The 15856-nt window shown below is 36.3% G+C and overlaps 1 protein-coding gene across 1 annotated transcript in view; it reads right to left on the minus strand.

Moving 5' to 3' along the window:
- Positions 1–451: 451 nt before the first annotated feature.
- Positions 452–15856, minus strand: part of PTCHD1 (patched domain containing 1) — an 83089-nt gene continuing 67684 nt past the window's right edge. Inside the window, exon 3 of the mRNA XM_026714279.2 lies at positions 452–3348. Within this exon, the coding sequence (XP_026570064.2) occupies positions 1694–3348 (1655 nt within the window). The 3' untranslated portion in view covers positions 452–1693. The remainder of the gene's footprint in view (positions 3349–15856) is intronic.

Here is a 15856-nt window from a genome sequence, read left to right on the forward strand (position 1 = left end):
TGTTCGGGGCAAATAATAAGAGAAAGGAGAACTCTGGGAAGCCAAAGGTACCAGATCTAGAGAACTGACTAGTATCACCAGGGTTATGTTACTTAAGAAGGAACTTTGAGAAATAGAAATAGTCTGTTCTGTTCCATCTGCTCAGTACAGATTTTACCTACTATGTCTCTAATAGCATGACCAGCACTAAAGCTACAAGTAGGTAATGTCAACTGCAATTTTCCAGAATTTGTTAGTTGTCAGTATGATAAGCAAATTTGATATTTTTCTGTATCATAGAGGGCAACATTATTTTTAGGAAATATCAGGGATATACCAAGTAGATACACCAAAGATGATGTGAATGTGTTTTGTGGATCCGTCTGGCCTAGTTCATTGCAGAACTGTAAATTGTTTGATTCCTTTTTCTCTTCTGGCACCACATCTTGTATATTTCAAGAGGGCAGGGATAACTATTTACTATGTTTTATTATATTAGAACAGTTCCTTTAAAAATTACCTCATGAAAGACTGCAGCATTACGACTTCAAAACCATTTTTCTGTAGAGTTCAACTGATTTCTTCGATTTATAGTTTATAGTAGAGACTTCAGAGACAGAAATTCTAGTTGAAAATTGTGACTTATGTTATATAGTATGTATGTATTGAGCCTCTTTTTGTGTACTAATAGTGTACATCTTGGAACAATGGCTGGTAGTTTAAGACATTCTACAACACACACATTTGTGAGACAAAATGTAGGCATCTGAGGCTTGTTTCATGGATTTTAGTAGGATTTGCTAAACATATTCCTTTCCCAACCTGCCATTAGATCTCCTAACATATCAGAGAATGCTATCAAATCTAGCATAGGGTTTCCTATAATAATAATAATAAAAAAAAAAAACAACTCTATTGAATAACAATAAACCCTACTGAAAAAGTGATGCTGTAACAGATAACTTGAATGTGTTTTTATGTATTATTAATTTTGTTTTTTTCTTTAAAAATGCTAGAAAATTATGTGATATTAAATATATATAGGGGATTAATTCCACTTTAAAATATTTATTAATTCAGAAAAGAAGGCAACTGCGAAATGACCCTAGATTAACAGTGATAGCTCTATTTAGCCTTATGTTAATTTGAATTTCTTGGCCATTGTTGGTTTGCTTTGTTTAACAGCTTGCATATATGTTTCTATTCAGAAAAAGAAAAAAAAGAAGCAATAGAAATAAAAGTTAGATGTAATGGCTAAGATCCATAATAGCTGACTCATGGAACTGAGTTATTGCTGTACTGAAAGTTTTATATAGCCTCTGTGTCCAAAATGTACACTTACTGCTTCTTCAGCCTTGACAGTTGACCTTTCAATGTGTGGGCACACACTGCCCCAGGGGCAGCAGCATTGGCAGGGCAGACACGGCAGTATACTATTTAGTAACCCATCTATATTGTCTTTATCTCAGGTAGCAACCCAAGTTGACACTCTCATTGTATTGGGTGAATGTAAATGTCACTGTACTTTATATGTGAAGGCCAATCCACAAACAGTCACATTTCCCCCTTCACATGGTGCTCTGGATGCTCCTGGTTTTAATTTGAAAACAGACATCCAAATCCCATTGTTATAATCAATATGATTTTTTCTCTTGTCAATATTTAGGGGTGGTGGTTATTTTTTTTAAAAAAAAAACCAAGACAAACCAACTAGTCAGACTGTTGTAATTTGGTCAACCACACGGGTACTATCCATATCCACCATTTCAACACATTCTATTTCCTCCCGATTCTCAGGAGTTTTCTTCTCTTTCCTTTTTTTCTTTGACGGTGGCAGAAAAGTTAGTATCACAGGTAAAATGGCAAAGCAATGAAAGAAGGTGACTAATGCTATCAAAAACAAGCACCTGAACAGTGTACGGGTCAGATTTGAAGGCACAGTTGCGAGAGGAATCAGACCAACAATGTAGCAGAGGTAGCTCTGTAAAATTGCTACCCCGTGCACTTCCAGGGCATTCTTTACCCATTTAGTTCTTGTGAAATCTTTGCCCAGGACAAATGTTGACAAGAGAGGTGCACAGTTGTCAACTGTATAATTAATTCCATAAATTAAACACAACACAGAAATACAGTCCAGCTCAACTTTCCACAGAGTCATAAAACCTATAACTCCAAATTCGACTGAGGCAACGGTGAGTGTGAGCCATACATTGATGAGAGAATCTGCCACTAGGAATGCAGAGAAGAAGAGCAGGAATAAAGCACTAATACAGGAGTTCTGCAAAGGGCCACCCACATAGGAGGCATAACGATCCATGTAGACAAAGGATGGGTTGAAAACAATGAACTTCACTTTAGATTTGAGAGAGAGCTTTCGTAAGGTTTCCAGGAGGTGATAAAGCTCTTCTCGTTTGGTATCCATGGTCTTAGCTACCAAGAACATTCGAGAGGCCACCACTTCAACTTCATTATTGTATTTTTTGGAAAAAATGATATCCTCTGAAAAATGGGCAAATTGGGGAGCTTTCAGAAAGGAGTTCCTCAGCATATTGGTAAAATTCTTTTTAGATAATCCAGTAGATATGTTGAGTTTTCTCAGATAATTCAAATAGCTCTCAAACCAAGATATCCGTACAAACCCCTTAGTATACTCTAGCATGTCATCTTGAACGGTCACATTCCAATATTCTATTGATTCATAAATATAAAACCCAATGACAGGGCTGTAATTGCTGAAGTACTTCTGCTGAGCAGCAGTGTACTCCATGGTTTGTGTCGCAGTTGCTACAATGTTACTGAGATCGGATTCTTCACTGACCTGCAAGTAGCCCATTAAGGCAAAGGAAATATAAATAAGGTAAAAGAGAACTACAAAAGGCTTGACATACGTGTTTGTTATCCAGTCACAGTAATAACGCTTGAGGAAATACACCAAAAGGTGGCTTTCGTAACTGTTTGTTTCCTCTGATTCTGCTGTATCCTCACTAAATTTGGCTGTCAGAAGAAACCTATACCAAGCAGGCTTCTCTTGCAATGCCTCTGGTTTTGGTACCTTTCGGCAGAAGATACTATGCTGGTAGTTGTTTTCTATGTAGCCAGTAAACACAAGGCTGGAACCATAAAAGGAGAGTACATAGAGGTAGTTGAAGAAAATTGCAATACAAGAATTGCAGCAGAAGATCCTGGCTGCTTCAATGTTGGTGAAAGGGCTTGCACCAATTCCAAAAGTCACCAGATACATGGCAGTGGTGAGAGAAAAGGAGAGCATGGAATCTGCGAACACAGCTGCAGTTCTCTCTTTTACATGTTGGTCTTCTCTAGTTTTCCTCCAAGAGGATAACATTTCAAAAGTTCCATATAATCCATGCCCTGGAATGAAGAAAAGAGCACTGTAATGTTATACAATTAGAAAGTCAGGTGACTCCTTCAAATAAGGATATAGCTAATTGTGCATTGCATGACCTGGGTAATTTAGGAAGAAATTGTCTGGCATAAGCAAATGTTCATATACACTGACATGAAAGTTGTTTTTAAAAATGGAACTACAATAATTATTGCTGGTAATAATCTGTGCAAGGAAACTTTTAGCCAAGAAAAATTATGCTAACAAGTTATCCAATTACATTAAATTATGTATTTTTCATGCCATGGCTTTACTTTGTGATGATTTAAGAGTAACCAAAGGTAAAGAAACTTCAATAATATTTTATTGATACTGCAGTTAAACAAAAAACTTAAACATGAAGTCTATGTTATGTAGGATGCAATGATGATTAATTTAAGCCATGGCACAAATAATTTTTTCTCCTTTGTTTTCCTTGATACATATGCTCAGAAAAAGCCTTGTGGATGCTGTCAAAATGTACAGATGGGTCTTTTCACACAATGAAAATGCTTGTTTTTAAAAAGAGCATATTTTGGGATTAATGTTTGAAAATGGATACACCTTCATATGATTTGGATAACTATGATATCCCAATATTTATTTTCAAAAATGGATCAAGGTGCTACATTCTGCATCAGTCACAATGCTGTGTGAAACACAAAGGCAAGAGATATTTCTAAGTCAGAAAGGTAAGTTAGATTGATTATTCATAGAATTCATAATTCTGTGCAAAATTCTATATGCATGGAACCAAGAGGCTGCCTGGCCTAGACAATAATTTAGATGATAGACATGAATGAACTGAAATATTATTATACTTTTGCCATGAATAAAGCTATGGAAGAAATATACTGTATATTGATCACTATATTTAAACTTTTAAGATATAAAACACTTTAGGTATCTGTTTCACTAGACTAGTTACATGTATATTATTTTGATTCTATAAGTAACTAATCAATACTAAATCCAATTGATTTTTCTAGGTAAATTCAGTCAGATTAGTGGTGTCATGGCTGACTTGCCACATACCTTTGCTCTCAACCAGAAAAAGGGAGGGTGGAGGGAAAGGATTGGAATGCAAAGGAGGCTTGGGAAGGAGTTGAGCAATTCAAGTGAGCCAATGCAGCCCGGGAGTCAGAATGGTCCTAACACCCCCCAAAATGGGGAAATTCAAGAGTGGTCCCAAATGTTTCCTAAATAAAATGAATACAATTGATTGGTGGACAATGAAAACTTTAGAACTGGCTTTGCTATTTCTGTGCCTATGTGAAATTATCAGTAAAGTTATACTCTTGGTAAAATAATGTCCAGGAGTTTCTTTTGCTGCACTTACCAACAAGGTGGTTGACAGGTGGTTATGGGAGTCCAGTCTAAATAACTGATTTAGCATCATAGCAAAAATTAGAGTTTTACTTCTCTATAAAATTTTGGCTATTAAGGATACCCAATATACAGTTATTTTAACAATGGAAGATATACACATATGTACCACATGTACAGCGCTGGCTCAATGGCTTTGAAATGGAGCTGAGCACCATCCCTTATAGTTGGGTATGTCTGGTGGAGTGAAAAACTAGACAAGGGACTCCTTTACCTACCATATGTACATAATGTCAAATGCTGGGATAATTAAGAAATCCAGGTAGTTCAAATGAGTATAAAGATTTATTGCAAGCTTAAGTTCTCTGCAAGAATCTGAACTACCAATGGTCAAAGCAAATTGGTGGTAGATAAGAATCAAAGATATTCATGATGGGCTGGACTTAGATCTTTTGTGGGCCTGAAGGGACTCATGACTGATGTGTTTAATGTCTCCCTCAGTTTCAGCCTGGTCATTTCCTATACATTACTCTTTTTATGAATTTTTGCAACATATTATGTCATCTTTGTAAATCAGCTTTCAGTGTCCCAATGTCCTCCAAAACTACCACTGTTCTATTTACATAGCAAATTATACAGCACTTTGAAAAAAAAGATACTGAAAGAGGATTGGGATAAGCCCCTACTTGTTCTCAGCCATAAAATGATTTTTGCCTCAGAAAAAGTTGGACAGACTTTAATCACCTGACAATTGCTGAGAAATTTGGGTGTTAATGTCAACAAATCTCAAATCTCAGACAAGCAAAGTTAATGGGGAAGCCATATCCACTTAACAACCATGTTACTGATTAAGAACAACTTAACAAGTGATTCATTTAAGAACTGTGGCAAGAAACATCGTAAAATGGGTCAAAATTCAATTGAAAACTGTCTTAGCAATGGAAATTTTGGACTCAATTGTGGTTGTAAGTTGGGGACTACTTGTACTTCTAGATTGCCTTCATTGATACATATCTGTGCATTAGGGGAATTCTGCTGATTCTACTGTGACCTACAGATTGTCATAGGGCAAGTGTTTGATCTCCAGTGTTCTCCTCTTTAATATTCACCATCTCTTCACCCACTTTTTTGTACTGAGTCTTGGACCATGTTTATTTAGTCTGAGGGAAAAATTATGATGGATTATGTTAAATGCTTTTTGTTTATATAATTGTATGTAATTGCACTGCTTTCTATTTTGATATTTGATATGCTTTGTTTTCATGCAGTGCAATCCTATAAGTATTTATTTAAATTACTGTTACATTATAATACCACCAAAACCAATCTTTGAAAGCTGAACTTATTCAGAAAATCAGAACATTTCTTTTGGGCTGTTGCACATTTAAACACACATTTCTGCATTTTCTTTGCTTAACCTTCAGAATGTTATCTCTGCAACCACGATAGCTAAAATTTCCCTCTAAAATGATCAAGAGAGGTTATTGCAGGGATTCTGATCAATACTTCCTGCAAGCCATTTCTCTTGTCCTATCATTGTTATACTTACCATTTTTGCCAAGTTTTTAGTGCTGAACTGATTAATCACAGCCTCCTAATTGGTACAGATAGCCCATTTTAGATGCTTGGGTACATTCCTGTGGTAAACAAGAATCAGTACAGAGGTCCTGCTTTGGTGACATTTATTGCAGTTAAAAGGATAACATTATTCATGCATTCTTTGAAAGGGCAACTGAATATAAGATTGAGCAGTTACCACAAGTGTTGGGGTTTGTGTGCTACTGTAACAAATTCAACATTAATGCCTGAAGAAAGTGGGATATGTCAGGTAGGTCTGTTTTCATAGAATTAATCTGGAACCATGGCAAAAGATTACAAATATCTTTCTGGGTTCATGCTGAATGCCCAAGCCTTCCTAGACTGCCATCTAGTGTACACATTGATAAATTAGTTGGCCTCTGATTAATATGTTCAGTTTATTTCTAGAGGGCTTGATTGAGCTAATGAGAATGCAAGTACTGAGCCTGCCAATATTATAAGCCTTTAGGTAAAAATACTTCTAATCAGAATAGCAATGCCATTTTAAAAGATAAGATACTTTAATTCTATCTGCCTTCATGTGCTATTTTAAAAATAAATTAAAAAGCCAATTATGTAAAGATCACCACAAATGTCAAGTTAATTCTTAAATATTGTATCTACAAAGTTTTATAAGTTTACCTGTATTCCTCAACTTACAAACATTTGTTTAGTGACTGTTCTAAACAAATGGTTTTTTTATTATAATTTTTATTGAATAAAACATTAAAAAGAATGAAGATAGTATGATTGTCCTGACAAGCCTGTTCGTCATGAATATCTATCATATGTAACATATAATACATATTTACATAACATATACATTTGCACATTTCAACAAATTTCCATATTTCTAGTCTTCTATCCAACCTTGTCTTATTTTATTTCCCCCCATTGGTAGAATTTATCCCATACTTTGTAATATTCAGTCTCATCCTTATTTTTTTATTTCCAAAGTTAATTTGTTCATTTCAGTGCATATCCATATCTTTTTAATTACTTTGCTTTCATCAGGAATTTCTTTATCTTTCCACTTTTGAACATAAGCTAAGCTTGCTGCCGTAATCACATGTATTATTAGATATGTCAGTTCCTTATTGGATCTCTCTGTAATGATTCCCAGCAGGAAAAATTCTGGTTTATACTTGACTTTAAGCTCACCGATCTCTTCTAACCATTTTACGCCAAAATTCCTGGGCTTTCTTACATGACCACCATGTGTAGTAATATGATCCACATTCCTGGATGCATTTCCAACAAACAGGTGAAACATTTTGATTCATCTTAGCTAATTTTGTTGGTGGGAGATGCCACCTATAAAATATTTTGTATAAATTTTCTTTATATGATGTAGCTAATATTATTATTTTTATTTCTCTCCCATAGGGTTTGCTACTTGTCCAAATTGATACTATGTCCAATATTTTTCACCCAAGCCAACATCGTTTCTTTTACTTGTTCCTTGTCTAATTTATAATTCAATAAAAGTCTATACATTTTCCTTATCAATTTGTCATCGGCTCCCAGTAATATTTCATCTAATTTTGTTTTCTGTCTGCTAATTCCCCTTTCTTTCATATCTTTCTGTATTGTGATTGAACTTCTAAGTAAGCCCACCGTTCCAGGTCCACCCCTTGTTCTTTTAATTCCTGCCTTGATTTCAAATGTCCTGCCTCATTTAAAATGTTTTTGTATGTAATAATTTTCCCTCGGCCAAGCAGGTTTGGATATACTAAAGCTTCAAGAGTAGGTAACAATATATGTGCTCCTATATATATTTGTTGTTTTGTTTTATTCCATGTCGATAGTAATGTCTGCCTGATCAGGGCATAAGCCTTTGAAAATATTGGTTGGCCTCTTTTCTACCTTGCCATACAAAGGCATGCCATTCGGCCTGTAAACTGTGGCCTTCTAGCGCTAACATCCTTCTATTGTTGAGAGTTATCCAGTTCTTCACCCAAGTAAGCATAGCAGCTTGATGATAAATTTCCCAATCGGGCAAGCCAAACCCCCTTCTTCCTTTAGCATCCTGCAACAATTTTAATTTAATCCCGGGTTTTTCCCCTTGCCACATAAATTTCAATGATAATTTGTTCAAATCACTGAAGAATTTTTTATCTAATTTTATGGGAATATTTTGAAAGAGAAAAAGTAATTTTGGAAATACATTCATCTTTATAACCGCTATTCTGCCCATAAAAGATAACCTTAAATTTCCCCACTGTTCCAAATCTTCTGTTACACATTTCAGTAATACAGAATATCTTCCTTGATTGTTGTACATCTTGCCGATATCGTAATCCCCGAATATTTTATCTTATTAACTATCTGGATGCCCATTGTCTTAGTGTTTCTTTTTGTTTGTTCATCATATTCTTAGCGATTATTTTAATTTTTTCCTTATTAATTTCAACCCCACAACCTCTTCATATTCTTCTACTGTTTCTATACGTTTTAGTCCTGATTTTTGTGGTTCTTCTAGGATGAAAACTAGGTCATCCGCAAATGCTTGTAACTTAAAAACTTCTTTATTTCTAAGCCCTTTATTTGTGTTTCTTTTCTGATTATCCTGGTTAATACTCCTAGTGTTAGTATAAACAAAAGTGGCAATAGTGGACATCCCTGCCTCGTTCCCTTTTGGATTTTAATTTTTTTGTCATTTCCTCATTGATTAATATTTTGCTTCCTGGTTGCTATGTATAGCCAACATTGTATTTAAAAATTTCTGCCCAAAGTCCATGTATCTAAGTTATTGTAAGATAAAATCCCGTTTAACGTTGTCAAATGCCTTTTGGGCATCCAGAAATAGTAGTGCCACCTAGTCTCCACTATGTTCTTCATAATATTCTAGAGCATCTAGGATTATCCTTAGGTTGTTTTTAAGTGGAAGAAAACCATTTTGATCAGCATGTATAAATTCATTCAAATTTTTTAAAAATCTGTCAGCTATTATTGATACAAAGATCTTAGAATCCACATTTAACAGAGATATTGGTCTATAGTTTTTAATGTCTGTCTGGTCTGTGTTTCCTTTAGGGATTATTGTAATGGTCACTTCTCTCCATGTTTGTGGTATTTTCGCCTCTTCCAAGACCGCATTAAATATTTTAAGTAGCCTATTGCCTAAAGTTTCTTCTTATTTTACATAACTCTGCTGGAAGTCCATCTGGTCTTGATGCCTTATTGTTTTTTTGTTTATCGCCACAATAACTTCTTCTAGTCTGATCTCTTCATTTAGCATGCTAAACAAATGTTTGTAAGCTGAGGATTACCTGTTACAGGTAAACTATTGTGAAACTTTATAGATACAATATTACAGTACTGAAAAAAGTGACTTATGGCCATTTTTCACACTCATGATTGCTGCAACATCACCTTGATCATGTGATCAAAATCTGGATGCTTGGTAACTGGTTCATATTTATGACAGTTGCAGTGTCCAAGGTCATGTGATCACCTTTTGTAATCTTCTGACAAACAAATCTTCTCACTTAACAACTGTGTTACCAATTTTCACAACTACAGTGGTTCACTTAACGATGGCAAGAAAGGTCATAAAATAGGGCAAAACTCACTTAGCAACTCTCTTGTTTAGCAACAGAAAATTTTGTTCAACTTTGTAAATTGAGGACTCCCTATATACCCTTTCCTTTCTAAACTATTTTTCCCCAATAGCTGCTTTTTAAAGTGTTAGGCTAAGCTGTTTTAGGTTTCTGGAAGCTGCAACCAAACACCTCTGGAGAGAAGCAGGTTGGAAAGCTGGCTTTAAGGCATACTATTTCACATTTAAATTTGATTTCACAATCTGTGGTAAGATCTTTAGGGGAGCAAGCAAATTTGGTTGCTTATGCTTAAATTCTTAGTTTTTAACTTGCTTCCAGTTATTGCATACATTTCTGTAAATTAAACAACAAACAACTTCAAAAACTCAAACCTTCACATGAGGTTATTCACAAATCATATTTACCCATAGGCAAATAGGATTAATATTTTTTAAAAATGTCAAAGGACCTTGTAGTTTTTCACAAGAGATCCATAAATGTCTCTTCTGAGGTAATAAAATATAATAAGTAGTATCATATTAATCCATGAGCAACTGGATTGGTAGAAGCAGAATTCCCTTGCCATGTATACTATGAAAGCCTTTTGACTATACAAGGTAGGTCTTGGTGTTGGATATGGGTGGAGGGAGAAAGAATCTCCACATAATTAAGAACCATCAACCAATGGAACAGCTTGCCTTCAGAAGTTGTGGGAGCTTCACCACTGGGGGCTTTCAAAAAGAGATTGGACTGCCATTTGTCAGAAATGGTGTAGGGTCTCATGTTTGGGCAGGGGGTTGGACCTACAAGATCCCTTCCAACTCTGTTAATTTGTAAATCTGATTGGGGACACCTTATTTACATTTAAATTTTTGACATTAAATGTTGATAACTCTCATAGATTTTAGTTTAATCATTAATACATAGCTTTGCAAAATTAGTCATGGCATATTAGAACTTAAGCAGAATATTAAGAGTGTACATGTATGGGAGACAGCCAATTTTAAAACAACCAATGTTAAAAGGGAATAGATCTCAAAACCATCTCCTTTTTATGAGATTATTTTATAGTTACAACAATTTCCTCTACTCAAAGGTCATCAGGCAGGGCAAAGAAACAAGAAGAACGTGAAGATCATTTCAGCAACCTTCCGTATAATTACCTGATAAGTATGAGAACAAGACTTCTAACTTTATTTTTGAGCATTTCGAATGCAATGGGACATCATTCATAATCCTATCATACAAAACTAGAATACATGCATACAGAATATTTGGCATCTATTTGTGGTGAGATGTTTGCTGTTTATTTTTGTTCTCCAAACAGTTTTATGGTTGCTTCCGGTCATGATTGTCAATTTGATTAGTACAGTGCCCCCATTAAAACTAATTTGGAACAGTGAAACTCTCCAGGCATAAAAACCAGCAAAAAAGTACAACCACTAACTGACATCCTATTGTTAATTATGTCTTAAATAGTTGTGGTCTATTCTCAACAGGGAAAATAATTAAGCCTACTTTCACTGCCTCCATAAAGGCAAAATGACCTTTTTTATAAAAAGAAAAGAATGAAAAAAATAAAAGAAAAACAGATTGCTTGCCAATATAGAAACCTACAAATTTTATAGTTCCTCTAAATACTGTAGACAAAGTTGCCTTAAACTTTTTATTCAGCTAACTGTTCTAAAATAAAATCCTAGCAATTTTATACAATGACAACCCAGCAATAAGAACCAATCCTAAAGGATTTAGGATTCTTTTACTATTTGATAGATCTTAGTATATGTGGTACAGTAGCATTCAGTGTCCACCAATTTTTTTAAAAAACTGGGTTTTAAACAATTGGATTTTCATTTTGCTCTGAGCCTTCCCTCTACTATGTCTTTGTCTTTGACAATCAGATTATACCACTTCTCTGGGGTAATAATCCTGCCATATGATCAAGTGGGCCATAATCCAGAGAAAAATATGTCATAGCTTTTCATTTTCTCACCTGCAAGAAATCATGTTGGAATCAAGCTTAGAAGAGATTTCTCACACTGAACATGAAAAGAATTGAAGTTTTTCTCAGCACCTCAAAAAGAGGCTGATCTACCTTTGCTTCTGTAGTAGCTATCGGGAGAGAATGGATTTGGGATCAGAGCAACGTAACTAATGTTAACTTTGATTCCCTGGTCTAAAGCAGAATTCCCAGATTGCTTCTTTAGCTAAAGATTATGGGATACAGTTGGGCTCAGATACAATATTACATGCTTATATGTGTGTTACATTATTCATGTCTAGCTGGTGTACCTCATATAGCATTTTTCTTATATCACTGGAGACTTCTGGTCAGTATGTTGTAAATATTTCCTTCATAAACCCCTATGCAGTGCCTCAGTTCTTATAAGAATATATATACAATGACCTGTCTGAAAAAGATGGCATCAGAGAAGTAGAAATATGATGTTAATGGGATGGACATTTTGTGATGAGCATGTGCTAATAAAAAGCATGTGCTAATAAAAAACAAGAGAAGAGGAATCAGCAGCTTTTGGATAAAAATTTTGGAAATCTGACACATTTGGTTTCCTTGTGGGTTTTGTCTTCAATTGTGTCTTTTTTTCTTCAAATATAAATAATTTAGGTATAACCGAACAACAGTTGAACAGTAACCAATACAACAGAGAACAGGACAGCATTATTGAGACGTTTAGGGATTTTTAAAAGAATGACTTTCATACAAGTTGGGGTGGGGGAGAGAAGGAAAAATATCTGAAGGGTACGGTACCCGTGCTTCAGTATGAAACTATGTGTTCGGGCAAGTTTTGGGGGAGGAAAATAAGGGTGAAAAAATGTGCCTCTGCCTACCAGCATACATCGGTATTCATTTGGCTAGCGTCCTGTCAGTGTGAGAGAGAGTTGAGGGCTGTTTGGAAACTGAAACAGTATTTGCTGTGTGGGCAAGAAGTTGGCACAAGAACTTCACTAACAAAGGATTTTTCAAAATGACCATCAGAGCATTAGTATTTTCTATATTATTATTAACATGCTCTGATGCTAAGGAGTTCTACTTCCCCTCCCCACCTGAAAAGACATTTGTTCCAACTGCAGATGAGCTAAGTCATGCCCAGGCTCCTTTCTGTCTCCTTTTTGCTCACACAGCAAATACTGTTTCAGTTTCCAAACAGCCCTGAACTTTTTCACACACTGACAGGACACTAGCCAGATGAATAGCGATGTATGCTGGTAGGCAGAGGCACAATTTCCCCCCCTTATTTTCCTCCCCCAAAACTTGCCCAATCACAGTTTCATAGCGAAGCACAGGTACCCTGCTAGTATGTGTATATATACAGGAAAGAAAATAAAAAGATTCAAATATAAATGTTCAAATAGCTGTCCTTTAGTTTACTCCTTATCTAGTCACAAACCAGTGTTCAACATACATTTACTACTATTACTGGCTTCTGACAATGCTCTTGAATAAACTGTTGTACACAAAGGTCACTCTGGCATGAAGTCTGTGCTAGCTCAAGGGCCAAATGCCTATAGGTAGAAACATAGTCATGGAGCAACTTGCCAATGTAATACAATGACATAGGTTTTAATGATCCAAGGTGAACAGGGTGTTCTGCAGCAGCTACTCATTGTAGGATTGTTGTCTTTTGTTGTATGCTATGTTTTTGCATATGTTTAGATAGCTACTTTGTTCCCTGAGGCTTGGGAAGAAGAAAGATTAGAAATGTAAATATATTTTAGTCAGCAAACATACTCATCCTGTATGATTCCTGATAGTCTTACTTGTATTGAATTAATTTATACCAGAAATAATAGACTGAGGGCTCAGCCAGACTCTTCAAATGTAGCCTGTTCCAAGCATCTTTAATGTATTTATTTGTCTAAAGTTTCTCTGAAAGTCTTTCCTAGAGTTATAATTGTGGGCATTTGTGGGAAGGGCAAAGGAGACAATGTTGATTTGCAAATGTGACATAGTTGTTTCAGGAAACAAGTATAGAATGGTGGCATTAGCTTGATGATGTCACTACATATGAAACATTATTTTGATATTTGCAGTTTGCTGCGGGCACTTTCTTGAATATCTAATCCATGGAGTATAATTTCCTAGTGTATCTGAGAATTATTATCTAGTTTTGAAAGATGTCTCTAATTTTGTCCTTTTTATAACATTGTAAAATCTGACTGATATTATTGTTTCTTTAAACTGTCAGTAAATCAGAGACAGAAATAGTTAAGGGAATATACTAAGTGAGGAATTAATAGCAGTGTTACCGTAAGTTTGTTTCCTGGCATTTTTAGATCCCATTGTGATAAACCTGAAAAAAATACTATTTTTCATACAATCAGATCAATTATTTTTATTCATACAGAAATACTTGATCTTAGTTAAATGGTTTAGAGTAAGAGTGAGATGAGGATTATAATCCCCAGAAAAAAGTAGGTGGAAATATCTGTGCGTCTTATATAGTGAATATGGGCCCATTTTTAGCCTTCCAAAGCCTCTGTGCATCCCGTTTTTGCCCTCCCCAGTGTCCAGAGGCATTTTGCAGGCCAAAAATGGGTGTTTTTTTGGCCTCCAGAGCAGAGGTAGTATTCAGCAGGTTCTGACTGGTTCTGGAGAATCAGAAATTTTGAAACAGAAATTTTGAATAGTTTGGAGAACCAGCAAATACCATCTCTGACTGGCCCTGCCCCCACCTAGTCTCTGCCTCACAAGTCCCAGCTGACTGGCTAGGTCTTCTTTTGTTGCCCTGCACAGGAGAATGGAGCTGGAAAGCAGGTTAGTGGGGTGGGAAAGGAATGGCATTTTGCAGTAATCTTCCCCCAGGAGTGGGATGGGAATGGAGATTTTGCAATATCCTTCCCCTGCCATACCCACCAAGCCATGCCACGCCCACCAAGCCACTGAACCGGTAGTAAAGATTTTTAAATCCCACCACTGCTCTGGAGGCCTCCGTGTGTCCCATTTTTGCCTTCCCCGGCACCTAGAGGACTCTGCAGGCCCAAAACAGGCACATTTTGGGCCTACGGAGGCTTCATGGATCCTGTTTTTGCCTTTCCTGGCATCCAGAGGCACTCTGCAGGCCAAAAATGAGTGGGTTTTGGCCTCCATGGGTCCTCTTTTTGCCCTCCCCAGCGAGGAGGGCTCCAGAGGCCAAAAATGGGCATGTTTTTGGCCTGCAGAGTACCTCTGGACACCAGGGAAGGTAAAAATAGGACACACAGAGGCCTCTGGAATCCAAAAATGGGTGTGTTTTTGGCCTGCAGTGTGCCACAGGACGTCAAGGAGGGCAAAAACGGGATGCACGGAGACAAAATATTTTTTTCTTATTTTCCTCCTCTAAACCAAGGTGCATCTTATAGTCTGGTGCATCTTATACTCTGAAAAATACAGTGCGTCTTATGGTACATAATGAAATAGAGAGTGATGGAAAGGATGGAAATCTCAGTTACAAAGTAGGAGATATAAAAAACATACACAAGACCAATAATAAAGAACTCAAATGCCTGTATACTGACACTGGCTCCGGTGGCTGTGGAAGAAAGAGGGAAAGGGCACAGTATGGCTGGGCATTCAGAGGCAGACCCAGGGCCACCTAGGGCTTCATCCTAGGGCACGCAGGGAGGAACGGAGAAGGGAGCAACATGGCTTACAGGAGAGAAAAGGGCCCTGATCCCTTTCATTAGTTGCAGCTGGGAGAACAGAATATAAGAAGGGGTTTGCACACAGCACTTGGCTGGAAGCAAAGCATGCATTATCTTTGTTGAGGCTTATCTGGGTTTTGGCATCCTCCTAACTTTGTGTGCTTCATTATCTTTTGGAAGTCTGCAATTTATTATCTGTTAATTTAATGTTAGTTTACTTCAGCGTGGCTTGTATTGGTTTTTTTATTTCTAATTTATCTGTACTTTGAGTTCGGACTGCATTTCTTCCCTTTGTAGATTGTTTTTGGAAGAGTCTGATATTCAGCCGAGGATAACTGGACATTAGAGGCACTACTTTTATAGAAACAACTATTTTAGTAAGAAAATCTGTACAAAATTTTGTATG

The sequence above is a fragment of the Pseudonaja textilis genome, chromosome 8 (genome assembly GCF_049901715.1).
Source record: "Pseudonaja textilis isolate UNSWEBS1 chromosome 8, rPseTex1.2, whole genome shotgun sequence".
Classification (NCBI taxonomy): Eukaryota; Metazoa; Chordata; class Lepidosauria; order Squamata; family Elapidae; genus Pseudonaja; species Pseudonaja textilis.